Consider the following 15,406-nt stretch of genomic DNA (forward strand, 5'->3'; position numbering starts at 1 on the left):
CGTTCAATTAAGAGAATTTCTAAAGTGAGAGAAATAAGATGTTTAGGAAAAGTATGACAAAACTTATGTTAGTAATGATGGAGTTGATTATCCTCGTGATATTCAAAGTGCATGCTAATGATCCTACCACTCCCTCTTCTGCTCCCACAACACTACCAACTAGCCTTCATCTCTTCCAACTTGATAATGCGGACAAGAGTTATATTGATCATTGCATTGGAAGCACACTCAAGAAGTGTAAATTAACAGAACCTTTGTTTGCAGCAAACCTTCTTTTTGAATGCCTTTTTCAGAGTCCAACACATCCTAAAGATTTTCCCATTAGCCTTGGTGATGTGACGTTAGGTTGCTTTAGGCATTGTCATATGAAATTGAAACTTATTGGCGAGCATCATGCACATTGTCTAGTATACTGCTACAAAGAGAAAATGAAGCAGCATAATATCAAGAATTGATAAGCTTCGAGTTTGGTAAGTGGTTCCCAACTACTTCTCTTATTATGGATATGCATGGAAATACATGTACAATTGTGGAGAAGATGTTATTCCACAATATATATATATATAAGTGTTTCTCATGTATTGCAAATTAAAGAACTCTTTTAACAATTTTTCTTTTACATTTCTAAGATAACAATAGAAGATTCATTATCAATTTTTTGTTTCTTGAGAAAATTATATTTAATCTCCTTAAACTGACACCTTTTTTTTCTTTAGCAAACAGACCAAATTATCATTTATATATGCTACTTAGCTCATTCAAACTACTATTTCATTGAAATGAAGAGTTGCACATATGATTGCATAGGAAAATGTTTTACTTAAAATACCAAAATTACTCTTCTATCACTTTTACCCTCCTTTTTTTTTTTTGACAAATGGAAACTTTGAGCATTTCAACTTAAAATTATTGTGCAGAAATTTCATTCCATTTTAGTCCTTGCAATCTATATAAAGTTGGGTGTAAATAGAAAAAAATAAAAAAATTAAATAAAAAAAATTAAAAATTGTAGTTTTGAAGGTGTCAAATGTTGGAAATTGAATTTTGAAGGTGTTTTTGAGAAAGATTGTCAATTTAGGGGGATCAAGTGTAATTTTTTCTTTTTCATTTTATTCTCCACCGCATTTTGACTTGTTGCTCATTTCCCTTTATCTAATTAATATACATCAAGCCTGTCTCATTTTTTTTGAATTTGTTTTGATGGTTTCTAGGTGACTAAGATGACATTGTAATTGGTGAGCGAGATCTTGAATGTTTGGATAGTATGGATATATATATTAACTCGTAGTTTTCTTGCTTATGCTTTGGTGATTTGGAGTGTAATAAGGGGCTCGATGGACTTATGCTTGGCTGGTTTACCTTGTCATGTCCTTTAGGTTTCGGTATATGATATATATATTTTCCAAGAGGTTGGACTTTCCTTTGTAGTACTGTTCATGTGTTACTAAATGCCGAGGTCCAAAACCTTGTGGCTTCTATGTTGTGAGGAAAAATGTTATGGCATGTATCAATTGAAGAGTAAGACCTTGTAACATTTATATATTTAATGAAATGACGTTATAGTTCTTGAGGTTTATAATGCCTAGCTTGAGGCTTTTAAAAGATGATTTTGCGATCACTCGACCTCCCTTAAAAGGGCGCTACATACGGAATGATCAATTTAAAAAACCATAGTTACAAAAGGAAATAATTTTAGAAATTGAAAACTTTGGCATTAAATTGAAATCTTGTGAAAATTAAACCATGGATTAGGTATAGATTTTTCCTTATCATTAAAACAATAATTAACAAGCCTTTTTAGCCCTTTGATCCTTCCTTTTATTTAGAGAAATTCTCAAGACAGATAATTAAAGAGGGTTATCTTATTGACAATGGGATGAATGTTGGCAATTGATGCATTACCCACCATCCAAATGGCCCTGAGCCTACTAAAAACATTTTCTTCTTGAACGATCTACAATGGTTAATATTTATGTTATGATGATCTACAACGACCATATATATATTGGTTGACGAAATTTGGCAGGAAATTACGGCAAGTATATATTTAATAATAATTAAATTACTAAGATCAATAAAAATCATTGGCCTAAGCATGTGATTTTAGTCATTTGTATGAGAGGTCTACCTTGAATGTTATGCAGAATCCAAAATCCTTTGGAAATGGATGAGAGATTAGAGGTGACAAAGAGCATTTCTCATCAAATTGTTTTATCTAGTTCATACAAGTCTACGAAAGAGCACTAATACCCTTTTAAATAAAAAAAATGATTTTAATAAAAAAAGTTGTCTCTGACGTGACATTAGAAACAACTTTTTTATTAAAATTAATTCTTTTAAGATAAAGTGGGTGTTAGGAGACGGTTAACCGTCCCCAAAAATCATTTTCCCTAAGAAAAAGGACATAAACTGATTAACGTCCTTTCAGTTATAAATGATGTTATTTTTTTATTGTGTAAACGATGTAAAAACAACAAAGCATTTCACGTCGTTTACACACAGTAAACGACATGAATATTTTTATTTATAATAAAAAATAATAATAGCAGGTAGTTCTCCAAGTGATGGTCTACAGACTATGTTGTACCAAAAATGGTGCAAACCCAAGTGTAAGTTTCTACAAGTAATAATTCTTGATAAGTACAAGATCGATCCATAGGGAATGGTATATACTAAGTAAAATGCCTAGTATTGTGCAGAAAAGTAAATTGAAATTGATTTTTTCACTAAAAAGTGGAGCAATGAAGAGATGATAAACTAAAATTAAATTAACTAAATGAAATTAATAAAAGAAAACACTAGGCCTCGTTTGGTTCGCGGAATAGGCCCCTCGGTCGCACCACCCCCAGCCCTCCACAGTGGACTGACCACCTCAATGGCTGGTCGGCCAACCACTTTGGGGGTTTAGATTTACTCTCTCTTTTTTTCTTTTTGTAAAAAAATAAATAAATAAATAAATAAAAATTGAAAGAAAATTAAAAAAAAAAAAAATAAGAATTTTTTTTTTTGAAAAATCTCATCTTTACTCCAAGGAATAGCTATTGCTCTCATTTTTTAGAGGAATAGGCATTCCTCTTCGTAAGGGAATAGTTATTCCAATGGAAATAGCTATTCCATAGAATATACTCCTACCAAACTAAAGAATAGTTATTCCTATGGAATAGTCATTTCATTCCAGGGGCCTATTCCGCGAAATAAACGAGGTCTAAGACTTCAAGGATCCACCTAATAATTTATTACATATTCTTGAGACATATATTTTTAACTTAACTAGGTAGAGAATCAACTCTCCTAATTGGAAAATAAAACAATTAAACGCAAGGTAAATATACAATAAATTAAACATGGGTTGATTGATAATTTGATTTCAAAAACATGACACAATAAATTGCATTCAATATATTTTCGAATCATATCAAATCAAACAAAGTAAGTATTTGATATAAACAAAAATCATAATGAATCAAAAGAAACTTGTCTCATTAAATTACTCTTAAATAAAAAACAAAAAAAAATCTCCAACATTTAATCATTAATCTATGAAGAACAAATAACATAATCTCAAAAACACATAATAAAAATATTAGGCTTCACCCCTAACCTTAGCTAGAGATTTAACCACTCATGTTTATGAAAATAAATTTCATAATCAAAGTACTAAACATAAAATAAATTAAGAACAAAAAAATAAAAAGATTCAAAATATGTTGGCTCCTTGCTTCAACAATGTCTCCCCCCTTACAAAAGGGACATGATTGGCTCACAACCCTTTTGCACAACTCCCTCACAACCCCCACTCACAATGGTGTGGGGCCCACATGTGTGGGCCCCACACCATTGTGAGTGGGGGTTGTGAGGGAGTTGTAATGGGGTTGTGATTTTATCATTTTCCCAAAAGCAAAGCATGATATATATAATGTGCATGTCTCTTGGTGCTGCCCTTTCCAATTTTGCTCCAAAAAAATCTGTCTTCACGTCTCACGTTGCTACAAGTATTTGGAAAGAATATTGACTTAGTGCTGCTGCTTTTGTTTTTGGTTTTTATTATTATTTGGAAATAATGGACGCATGCACGTCTGGAGAATTAAAACATCTTCTAACAAAATATCTTCTATAGCACCTATTCCTTTCCATTTCATGATATATCTTACTTGAGAAAAATGTGGCACAAATCTGGGAGAGAATCACGAATTTCACTTCTCAATTCCTTGCGCCGCACTAACTGTTTTATTCCCTTCTTAAGGCCTCCAAACTGCTCTTCAACTTAAACAAAATATTCTTTCAAAATTTGCTCATCTTATTTCCTTTGTAATTCCTACAAAATAATAATAATTCATTGCATTGATATCAATTTAAGCTCAAATTTAATAATTAAATAATGTTCCACAAGTAAATATAAAATACAAGAATTAGAATAAAACATAGTATGATAAGCTTATTTTAATAAAGAAAATATGCACTTTTAAGCTATTATCATACTACATGCATACCAATGCTGTCATATTTCATCAAATAATAACTACTTGTATTATAAGCGAGAGAGTCAGCTTCTTTGAATATTTTCACCGGGGGAAGGAGGTTCCACGCCTCCGTCCTCCCAATGGTAGTTACCTCCTAGCCTTTTTAGGGTTATGGAGTATTTTTTGTCCCTTCCTGGTGTGAACCAGTGGAGGTTAGGTCTCTCTTAGCTATTAGGGTTGTGGAGTTTTGTTTCCTCCGGTAGATCCGGTGGTGATTGATCCTCCCCTAGCCCTCTCAAGGCTATGGTGGTTTATGTTTATTGCTTTTCCTTTCCTTTTATTTTGTTCAAGCAAGAAGTTTCAAGACGACCGATAGGGGAGAGGCTAATCTGATCTATGTCGTTAGCGAAGTGCATGGCCAGACTTTCACCTTCATTTATATTTTTTATGCCAGATCTACGCATGTCCATCGAATTCTGGGAGACACACACCAATTTCCGGCGAAGACAGTCCCTGACGCCAGCTGGAGTTGAGTTTTTCTGTTTGTTTGTGTTTTTCCCTTTGTTTCTCTGGTCACAGTCTACTTTTGTATTGTTCAAATTTTATTGGAATATATGTTGGCTTGTAGCTAGATTAGCCATCTTTTCATTTTAGAGTGTGCGTTATTGTAAAAAGATGTTCAAATGTTATTTTTTGTAACTTAAGGTTAAGGTTACAGATATATAGTTACTTAATTAAATTTAATGCATGTAATGCTCAAAAAGAAAAAGGGAAAAAAAAATACCTTCAGATTCATTTACAAACAAATCCCAAATGAAGATGTATTGGATTCAAAAATCAGTAACAAAGGAATTAATCAAAGTCTAGGGTTGGTCATCCCCAAAATTTTAAGGAAGACCAACATAAATCAACTACATATTCTGCCATTACTAAAAATGTGACATCAAAACTAAATAATCACAAAAAATTTAACTCATATATTCAGCCAACAGCCACAATTACCTCATTCAACCACCACCAATATATAGCCAAATGTAAACCACCAATCATCGTTGAGTTTGCTAGTTTGAAAGTGATGGCGAGAAGTCCGGGTGAGAATCAAGGGGACGTGTTCATGTTTGTAACTATTTGATCACCCGAGTTGTGGGCTTCAACCGACAACGTTTTCTTCGAACGGGGAGAAATTTCTGGAGAAGTCTCTTCGCATTGATTGTAAACCTCCGATATGGAAATTGTTTTGGAGGAAATATAGGTGTACGGTTAGATTGTTTCCTAGAGTATCCGGAAAACTGTTTCTTCATGGTCTAGGACTCTGTTTTACGTAGAGCAATTTGCTCTCTTGGTTTGATGATTAAATCTGATCTTTATTTCAAAAAAAAAAATGTAAACGTACAATGAAAAACGCCAAAACAGTGAGTATAAACATCTACCTTTATAGCTGCCTGATCACTACCAAGTTCCTATAAATCTTCAAATTTCATTGCCTAAACATAGATATTCCAGGGCTCCTTTGCATTCGAAATTTGAATCACATATATTAGATAGCTTGGAAAATAGGAATATATTTCCATTCATGAAAGCAATTCTTTTAGCACAGACATGAAAGAAAACAAAACCATGCATTAACATAAAATTAGGACATTAATAATGCAAGGGGATCTGACAGTTATAAATTATTGCAAACGTCTACTTTTTTCTACAAAATTTTAATATTTTATGCGTCGCTAAACTTTCTCTCGTCTTTTCACTATGAAATCTTTTTCTTTTAGTGTCTGCTGAAAAATAATAATCTTGAATGAAGCATATATAATCTAATTAATAAGACTTATTAAGAGAAACTCAAGCCATGGATAATGGAATTAGAAACTTACATCATATTTAGTTTCATCATTGGAGGCTCTGACATTGTTCCAATAGGGATGTAAAGTTAAGGTTAAGGTTACAGATATATATTTCCTTAATTAAATTTAATGCTTGTATTGCTCAAAAAAAAAAAAAAAAAAAAAAAAAAAAAAACCTTCAGATTCATTTACAAACAAATCCCAAATGAAAATGTATTGGATTCAAAAATCAGTAACAAAGAAATTAATCAAAGTCTAGGGTTGGTTATCCCCAAAATTTTAAGGAAGACCAACATAAATCAACTACATATTCTGCCATTACTAAAATATGACATCAAAACTAAATCATCAACAAAAATTTAACACATATATTCGGCCAACAACCACATTAATTATTACCTCATTTGTTGGTACAGTTTTCGGGGTGGTGACACGTCAGCTCCTGATTGGGCTCACTCTACAATCCAATTGCCTACAAAACAACAAAAGCACGCAGGGAATTGTCCGGCGGAGCCTCGTCCGATGTTTAAGTTAGTCTAAGAGTCTTTTCTGAGAGTATTATTTTCTACATCTTTCATACTTGATTATGAGCCGTATTTATAGACTCTTTTGCTTGGATAATTTCCTTCCTCCTTGAGGAACGCTTCTCTATTCGTCATCATTATATTGTACCCGTGTGAGCCTCTCTGCATCAGCTGCCATCATTTCTTTGTGTATGCCCTGTGTCTCGTCTGTGACAGGGCTACCTGTTACTGAGACCATATAGGGGCGGTATTTTGGCGTCTCTATAATTCTATTGTATCAGACTGACGGAACTGTGACCTAGTAATTAAGGGCGGCACCTCTCCTGCTCTGCTATTGTCCTTTCACTCTTTGTGGCGTCGATATTCCCTCTGATGAGAGGCAGTCGCATCACCCATCTTTTAAGCGCCTAAGTGTTCGTGCCCCTTTCTAGAGGGCCCGGACCGCCTTTCACTCACAATATTGGTTTGGACCTTCTGTCTACTATCCAGATCTGGGCCCTCTAATTCGAGGCCCATGGTCTTGTCCGGCCTTCCGGGCCAAGAACCTAACACGCAGGTTCTATTTGTTCTTCCCTGAGATGGGCCGGTCCCAATGCTTTCTTGAAATGGGCTGGTACTAATGGGAATATTCCCAACATCATTCAACCACCAGTCCACCACCAATATCTATCCAAATGTAAACGTACAATGAAAAACACCAAAACAGTTAGTATAAACATCTACCTTTATAGCTGCCTAGTGCCTGCTCGATCACTACCAAGTTCCTTAATTTAAATCTTCAAATTTCATTGCCTAAACGTATATAGATATTCCAGGGCTCCTTTGCATTCGATATTTGAATCACACATAGATAGCTTGGAAAATAGGAATATATTTCCACTCATGAAAGCCATTCTTTCACAGACATGAGAGAAAACAAATGTTCTTCCGGCAACCCACGATTGGCACAAGGCTAGCTTTCCTGCTAGGGTCTTCGTGACAAGAAGGAGAGAAGATAACGTTTTCACCGCTATTAATTGAAATCCTTTCAAATACGTACAGTCGATAAGTCAGTTTTGTTGTTGCAAACGTCTACTTTTTTCTACAAAATTTTAATATTTTATGTGTCGCTAAACTCTCTCTTGCTATGGAAGCTTTTTCTTTTAGTGTATGCTGAAAATTAATAATCTTAATTTATTTTAAGATTTAAAAATTTTAGCCACGTGGTTTATTGGTCACGTTGCTAATTGGCCATGTGGCACATAAATAATCGCGTGGCTAATTTATTAAAATTATTTTAATTTTTTTTAGATTTAAAATTTTAGTCATGTGGTTTATTGGCCACGTCGCCAATTGGCCACGTGGCACATAAACCACGTGGGTAATTACTTCCCTCCAATCCATTTTCTAATTTTTCTCTTTAATTATCTCTCTCGTTCGTACTTTTTCTAATTTCCCCTGCCCCCTTTAACTTTTCATTTCCCCCTTTTTTCTTTCATTTCCCCTGCCCCCTTTTTCTTTTCATTTTCCTCTTATTTTTTCTTCCTTCTTCCCCTTTTTTCCACAGACGCCTTTCCTTCTTCGCCTTTTTTTTTTTTTCCCCCTTTTCTTCACACAGACAGGGAGATGGAAGAGGGAGACTGAGAGAGCTGGAGAGAGAGAACTGGAGCGATTCTGAGAGAGAGTCGTGGTCGACGACGGCGCTGAAGTTCGAAGGGTCACCGCTCGACGCCGATGAAGCCAAGGGGGTGTTTTTCCAGCATTTTTTGGGGTTTTTTTTTTCCTTTTATTTCTTTGAGTTCTTTGACCTGAAAGTTTGGGTTTGTTTTTTTTTTGTAGTTTCATATCGCTACGTCTCCGGTAAACATGCATCTTCACCGGTAAAACAAGAACGAAGACGTGGTGATTTTTGGTGATTGTTGGTGATTTATTGGTATTTTTTGCTGTTTTGTTGGTGATTTTTTGGTAATGCGGTCGACGGAGGATTTTTGGTGATTTTTGGGGGATTTTCTGGATTGGATTTCATGGGGGAAAAGGAAGGTGAAGATTTCGCCGGCCTTACAGAAGTTTCCGGCAAGGGCTAGAAAAAAAAAATAGAAATTAATTTATGTTCTTCTTTTTTAACCAAAAAAAAAAAAAAAAAAATGTAGTGTTAGCAACGTGGGTTAGTTCCACAAGGCTAAAAGTGCCTAACTTTTTTTTCAAAAATAAAATGCATTTAGCCACATGTGAGTGGCACGTGACTAAAAGCCATGTGGCTAAATAACTACATGTATAAAAATACGCGTTGCTAAGTGACATTTAGCAACAACCAGATTAACTATGTGGGACCCATGTGGCTAGCAGTTAGCAACATGGATGAACCTCATCCACATGGCTAACATATCTTATATGTTAATATGGAGTAAGTTTATTATAATGGAGGTAAACTTTGTGTTGTTAATCTTTTAAAAAAAAATATCGTTAATTTTTTTTTAAATAACGAAGCGACAGTTAGTATATGTAATGTAAAAAACAAATGAAAAAAAAATGTTACCACTTTTATTTTATAAAAGATTATGAATTATATAGTGTAATCATTGGGAATTTAAATGAATATATAGAGGTAACTAAGATTCTTTGAAAATTTATGAAAAATTGTTCAATTTAATTATGCATAACTAACTTTTTGATTACTACTAACTTTAGTCTTTACATTATTTTTTTATAATTTTACTTGGGTAATTACCTTTTTTTCTTATAAACTATAACCTCTGTCAACATTCCCCATGAACTGACACTCTCACCACCCGACAGCATCAAACTACTATTTCCTTACGAAAACCCTCCGCGGGTAGGGATTCTTGTTAAATTGGATGAAATTTTCTCTTTTTAGATGTTAAATTTCGTCTAAGGAAAAAAATACTCTCAAAAAATAATTTAATAAAATATATCAATATTAAAAACTTTAAAAAAAAAAAAAAAAACTAATTACAAAATAAATAAAAACCAAAAAATAAATTTTTTTAAAAAAAATAACGTCAACTAAAAAAAAATGAATAAATGCAAAATCAGTCTATGTGATTAGCCTAAATTACAAATCGCTCACTGCAATATTAAAAAATAAAAAATCATTCAAATGTCCTCAAGTTAAGCGAAAATAATAATTTAGTCCCTATAATCAAATTTCGTCAAAACACTTGACGAATTTTGTTAGTATGCCATGTTAACACCAATAATATAATGACATGTGTCACTCTTAATAAAAAAAAAATTCAAATATATAAAACCTAAAAAATTAAAATTTTAAAAATTAAAAAAAAAATTAAGAAGAAGAAGAAAGAAAGAAAAAAAAAAAGATGGGGTGGCTCGCACGCCACCCCCGGCCTATGGGGTGGCCGCACAGCCCCTCGACCCCATTTCGATGGCTCACCGACCACCTTAGAGTAGGCTAGGTTGGGCACACGGCCACCTCATAGGCCAACGGTGGTTCTAAGGCCACCCCCTACTCTAGGGTGGCCCGCGAGCCATCCAGATGGGGCTGTGGGTAGTGTGTGGCTAACCCCATGCGCCAAAGGTGCTTGGCGCCAACTTTGAGCCACCCCTTTTTTTTTCTTTTTTCCTTCTTTTTTTTTTTATAAAAAATAATAATAATAATAATAATGTTAAAGGTATTATATGTAAATTTTGTTTGTAAAGTTAGGATATTTGTGTCATTTCAAGTCTTTTAACGAGGTTGTCTAACGGAAGGAGGATTTTGATAAGTAAATGGTCGTTCAATGCGGTCAGGTGGTGAAAGTGTCAATTCATGTGAGCATGTTAACGTATGCTAGTAGTTCATGAGGAAAAATGGTAATTACCCATTTTACTTATTTTCTAGTTTTGCATGTAGATTTGATCTATTTTTCAGATATCTTTTCATAGTTGTAATGATTCATTTGTTTATTCTTTAATTAGTTCTCTTTTATTATAGACGCAACACTTTGACAAGTTACTTCAATTTGTAACATTCACCATTTATAATTTATTTGCATAAATTAATAGTAGAATGGCTCTATGCACTCCAATGTTGCATACTTACCACTTCTTTTAAACTAATAATTTCTTTCAAAATACTATTTAACTAGAGGCTTTGATATAATATATATGCTGTCAATATATATTGGATCATACCTTTTCTTTTATTTTTTATTTTTTAATTTCTTTGAGCATGGATGATGATAGTACCTCTTCACATATTCTTTTACCTTAGTCGTCTAATATAGTGAACCTTTAACCAAGAGTCACATATTAATCGTGTAAAATATTCTTGTAAAATCTTATGCACCTAGCCAAAGACATTATTTTACTAGAATATTTCCATATTTCCAAAAGCTATAATTCTTAAAAACCTCTTTTTGAATAAGAGGTTTGCTTTTTCAAGAGCCTCAAGCTATTTAATTTTTATAACATTTCAATTATTGAATCTCTATAAATAGCTTTTATACTGATATCCAATTAAGAGGATTTTTAAAGCGTGAGAAATATGATGTCTAGCAAAAGTATGATAAAACTTATGTTGGTGATCATTATGGAGTTCATTATTCTTATGATACTCGAAGTCCATGCTAATGACCCTATCTCTCTCTCTCCCACTCCCACTGCACTACCAACCAGCCTTCATCTCTTCGAACTTGATAATGGGGATATAAGTTATTTCGATCGTTGCATTGAAAGCACACTTAAAAAGTGTGGAGTAAACCAAGCGTTTTTTATTGCTAAAAATCTTCTTGAATGCCTTTTTGAGGACCCTATGCATCCTAAAGATTATCCCATTAGCCTCGGTGGTGTTATAATAGAGTGCTTCCGTTATTGTCATTTAACATGGAGACATATTGGCTTTCGTAGTGCAGAGTGTATAGTAAACTGCTATAAAGAGAAAATGAAGAGGAATGAAATAACTGTATCTATAATAAATGCTCCGAGTTTGAAAAGAGGTTCCCAACTACTTCTCTAGCTTTCTCTTCCTGGATATGAATATACACACTTATGCTTTCTTATTGTTATTTGACATGGAGACATATTGGCTTCTGTAATGCAGAGTGTATAGTAGACTGCTATAAAGAGAAAATGAAGAGGCATGAAATAACTGTATCTGTAATAAATGCTCCGAGTTTCAAAAGAGGTTCCCAACTCTACTTCTCTAGCTTTCTCTTCCTGGATATGAAAACACACACTTATGCTTTCGTTGTTGTTATTTGACATGGAGACATATTGGCTTCCGTAATGCAGAGTGTATAGTAGACTGCTATAAAGAGAAAATGAAGAGGCATGAAATAACTGTATCTACAATAAATGCTCCGAGTTCGAAAAGAGGTTCCCAACTCGATCTACTTCTCTTCCTGGATATGATTACTCACACTTATAAACAAGATATTGTTCCACAATATATGCTCTCATATATTGTAAACGGACACTTTAAAATTTTTATACATTTCTAGGATAACAATAGAAGGTTCATTATCGTTTTTTTTTCTTAAGAAAATTATATTTAATTTCCTTAAAGTGACACTTTTTTTTTTTTTAATAAAAAAGACTTGATGATCATTTATGCTACTTTATGCTACTTAGCTCATCGAAACTACTGTTTCATTGAATTTACATACTAAGTTAGATTTTTGTATTAAAATGGATGAAAAGTTGTACATGTGATTCTCACTGGAAATTTTTTCACTTAATACCAAAATTATTTTTCTATCATGCACCTTTACCTTTCTTCTTCTTTTTTATTTTTTTGACAATAGGAAAATTTGAGCATTTTCAGCTTAAAATTTTGCACATGCCCATCTTGTGCTAAGGTTTCTATCCATTTTAATGCTTACAATCTAAAGCAGTGTACAAATAGAAAAATATTGTAGTTTTGAATGGATCAAATGTCGGAAATTGAATTTTAAATGTCTTTCCAAAAGAGATGTCAGTTTCGGAGGGTTAAGCATAATTTTTCCTTTTTACTTTTATTCTCCACCACATGACGACTTGTTGCTCATTTCTCATATTATTTAATTTATATACACCAAGCTTGTCTCACTTCTTGAATTTGTATTGGTGGTTTCAGGGTAACTAAGATGGCATTGTAACTTGGTGAGCAAGATATTGAACAATTGGATTGTATGAATAACAATTCTTGGTTTTCTTGCTCGTTTTATTTATGTCTCCATTGAGTTAGAAAAATAAAGATGTAGAAATTATTTTACTTGATTTTGAGTTTGAATAATGGTTGTGGGAATGAATGACCCCAAGATTGTGTAATGTTTGAGTTGTTTATGTTATTAGACTATATGAGGGTGGATTGGGACTATAGTCCATTTGAATCGGACTTGACTCGATTAGACTCGCATTAAATGCTAGTCATGATTATTTCGGTTGACCAAGCCATGTGGCAAATAGGCCATGCAAGACACGTGGCACCAAATGAATGGGCCAGAACAAAAGAGGCTTGGTCGACTAAGATCATACCTTGGTTCGACCAAGCACTATAGCAAATAAAAAAATTATAAATAGAGGTATAACGTTATTCTATCTTGCTTTCCATTCGATATTTATGTTATCACTCCGTTGTAATGTACGTCCAGGTAGTTGTATATATGTATATATAACTTAATGACAAGGGATGGTTACATCATTATGTTGAAGATGTTTAGATGCCTAATTAATAAGTTCATCGATCTCTAATTTTGTTGTGTTGTTTGGACAGTAACGCCTTTAACTTTTTTTTTGTATCGTTTGAACGGTACACGACGCTAAATTTTTAGGGTCGTCTTAACACTAATTAGCATTGTTAAGCATAAGCAGGGGCGGAGCTACCAAGGGCAAGCCCCAAGGTTTTCCTAAAAAATAATTAACATTTTACTCTTAAATTTTTTTTTTAGTTTTGCCCCCCTTAAATTATTTTTTTTCTATTTGGCCCCCCAAATTTCAAATGCTGGCTCCGCCCCTCATAAGAAACACTAACAAAAACATCACTAAAATGTGTTTTTTCTTTTTTCTTTTTTTCTTTTTTTTTAGTGATCCCTCATAATTAAAGTATATGGAATTTAAGGAAAATGATCAACTTCAGTTAGTTTATACATTTGACCTCAAACTCTTATTTTTATTATAATATTAATAACCATCCATAAATTCTAACAATGTTTTGCTAGATTTTAAGGTACAGTCATTATCTAGCTTCGTGGAATTTTTGGGCGTTTGAGCAACTCAACATGAAATTAAATAACAAATTGACATAGCAATCTAGGCATAAAAGCAAAATTTATATGATTTCCTGGAAGATGCTAGGATCTAATCTATGTGATTAGTGCTTACTAATTTATGTACTTAGTTAGCTGGAGCCTGGAGGCCTTCTTAATTACTACAATTTTCATAGCCGAAAATATTTAGAGGCCACTGCCTAATTATTGGTTTGATAAATAAAAAGGTATCAATAGGGATACTGGCACAATAAATTTCCATTCTCCAAAATTAAGATTTTGATGGTTTGTCAATTTGCATAAAATTCCCATATAAAAGAGCTACTAAAATGGAGCTGTACAAAAGAATTCTGTTTAAAGAAACAATGAATTAGTGCGTAATCTAGGTAGGTGAACAAGATTTATTGAACTCCTAAGCTAGCTAGCTACAAGAGGGTGAAATAAGTCAAATCAAATGCTCATATGATTGTACGAGAGAGGCTTTTTCTTGTGTTATTAATAAGATTTAGATTGCAAAAATTTCAAATTGTATCTATGATAATATAACCGATAGCAATGGCTCTTGATTAATTGATTGATTGATTTATCAATAAATACCATAATTTTGTTAAAAAAAAAAAAAAAAAAAAACTCAGATACTACATCACATAATAATCTACATTTTAATATTTGATACGAAAAGTTTCATGTAAATTGTCACTTCAGTTTATAAGATACTGATGATAAAATTTGTATCCCTAACAACTAGGGTTTGTACATGCAGGTGCGGATAGGGTTATTGACACTATCAACGTTTGCATTATGCAAATATCACTTTTAAGTAATCACATCGTCATCCGCATCATGCATGTGATTACTCATTGCTATCTACACGATTATTGCGATTATTAACCACTATCTATATTTCAGGTAATTGTCCTTTTAGACCTATTTTAATCTTTTGAGTTATTATCTTATAAACACAATTATTGTCAACTTTCACAATCCCTGCCCAAGCATGTTTGTATAGGCATCTCAAGCAAAGAAAACAAAGGATGTGGGCAAACGATATATAGCAAACGACACATCCGCATCATGCATGTGATTACTCACTGTTATCCGCATGATTAGTACGGCTTTTAACCACTATCTATATTTCAGGTAATTGTCCTTTTAGACCTATTTTAATCTGTTGAGTTATTTATCGTATAAACACAATTATTGTCATTTTCACAATCCCTGTCCAAGCATGTTTGTATGGGCATCTCAAGCAAAGAAATCAAAGGATGTGGGCAAACGACATATAGCAAAGACATGTTTTTTTTTCTTTTCAAAAACATGATTTTAAAAAGAGACTTATTTATATATATAGCACCAATGTTAATTTCTATGAACTACACGAAAAGCATGATTAATTT

General features: G+C 33.1%; 1 protein-coding gene and 1 long non-coding RNA gene across 3 annotated transcripts; both read left to right on the forward strand.

Moving 5' to 3' along the window:
- LOC133854976 (uncharacterized) lies at positions 1 to 1,579 on the forward strand. Its single transcript, XR_009896898.1, has 2 exons — positions 1 to 470; positions 1,212 to 1,579. It is a non-coding gene; the product is annotated as an uncharacterized LOC133854976 (long non-coding RNA).
- A 9,681-nt stretch (positions 1,580 to 11,260) lies between these two features.
- Positions 11,261 to 13,456, forward strand: LOC133854936 (uncharacterized). 2 transcript variants are annotated; one of them, XM_062291218.1, is made up of 4 exons: positions 11,261 to 11,759; positions 11,864 to 11,947; positions 12,055 to 12,138; positions 12,878 to 13,456. In XM_062291218.1, exons 1-4 carry the CDS (start codon positions 11,309 to 11,311, stop codon positions 12,880 to 12,882), a joined length of 624 nt encoding a protein of 207 aa, XP_062147202.1. In that variant the 5' UTR covers positions 11,261 to 11,308; the 3' UTR covers positions 12,883 to 13,456. The 2 variants fall into 2 exon arrangements, with proteins under 2 accessions (XP_062147202.1, XP_062147203.1); XM_062291219.1 differs by lacking the exon at positions 11,864 to 11,947.
- The last annotated feature ends 1,950 nt before the right edge of the window (positions 13,457 to 15,406 follow it).

This window comes from Alnus glutinosa, chromosome 13 (genome assembly GCF_958979055.1).
Source record: "Alnus glutinosa chromosome 13, dhAlnGlut1.1, whole genome shotgun sequence".
In the NCBI taxonomy this organism is placed as follows: domain Eukaryota; kingdom Viridiplantae; phylum Streptophyta; class Magnoliopsida; order Fagales; family Betulaceae; genus Alnus; species Alnus glutinosa.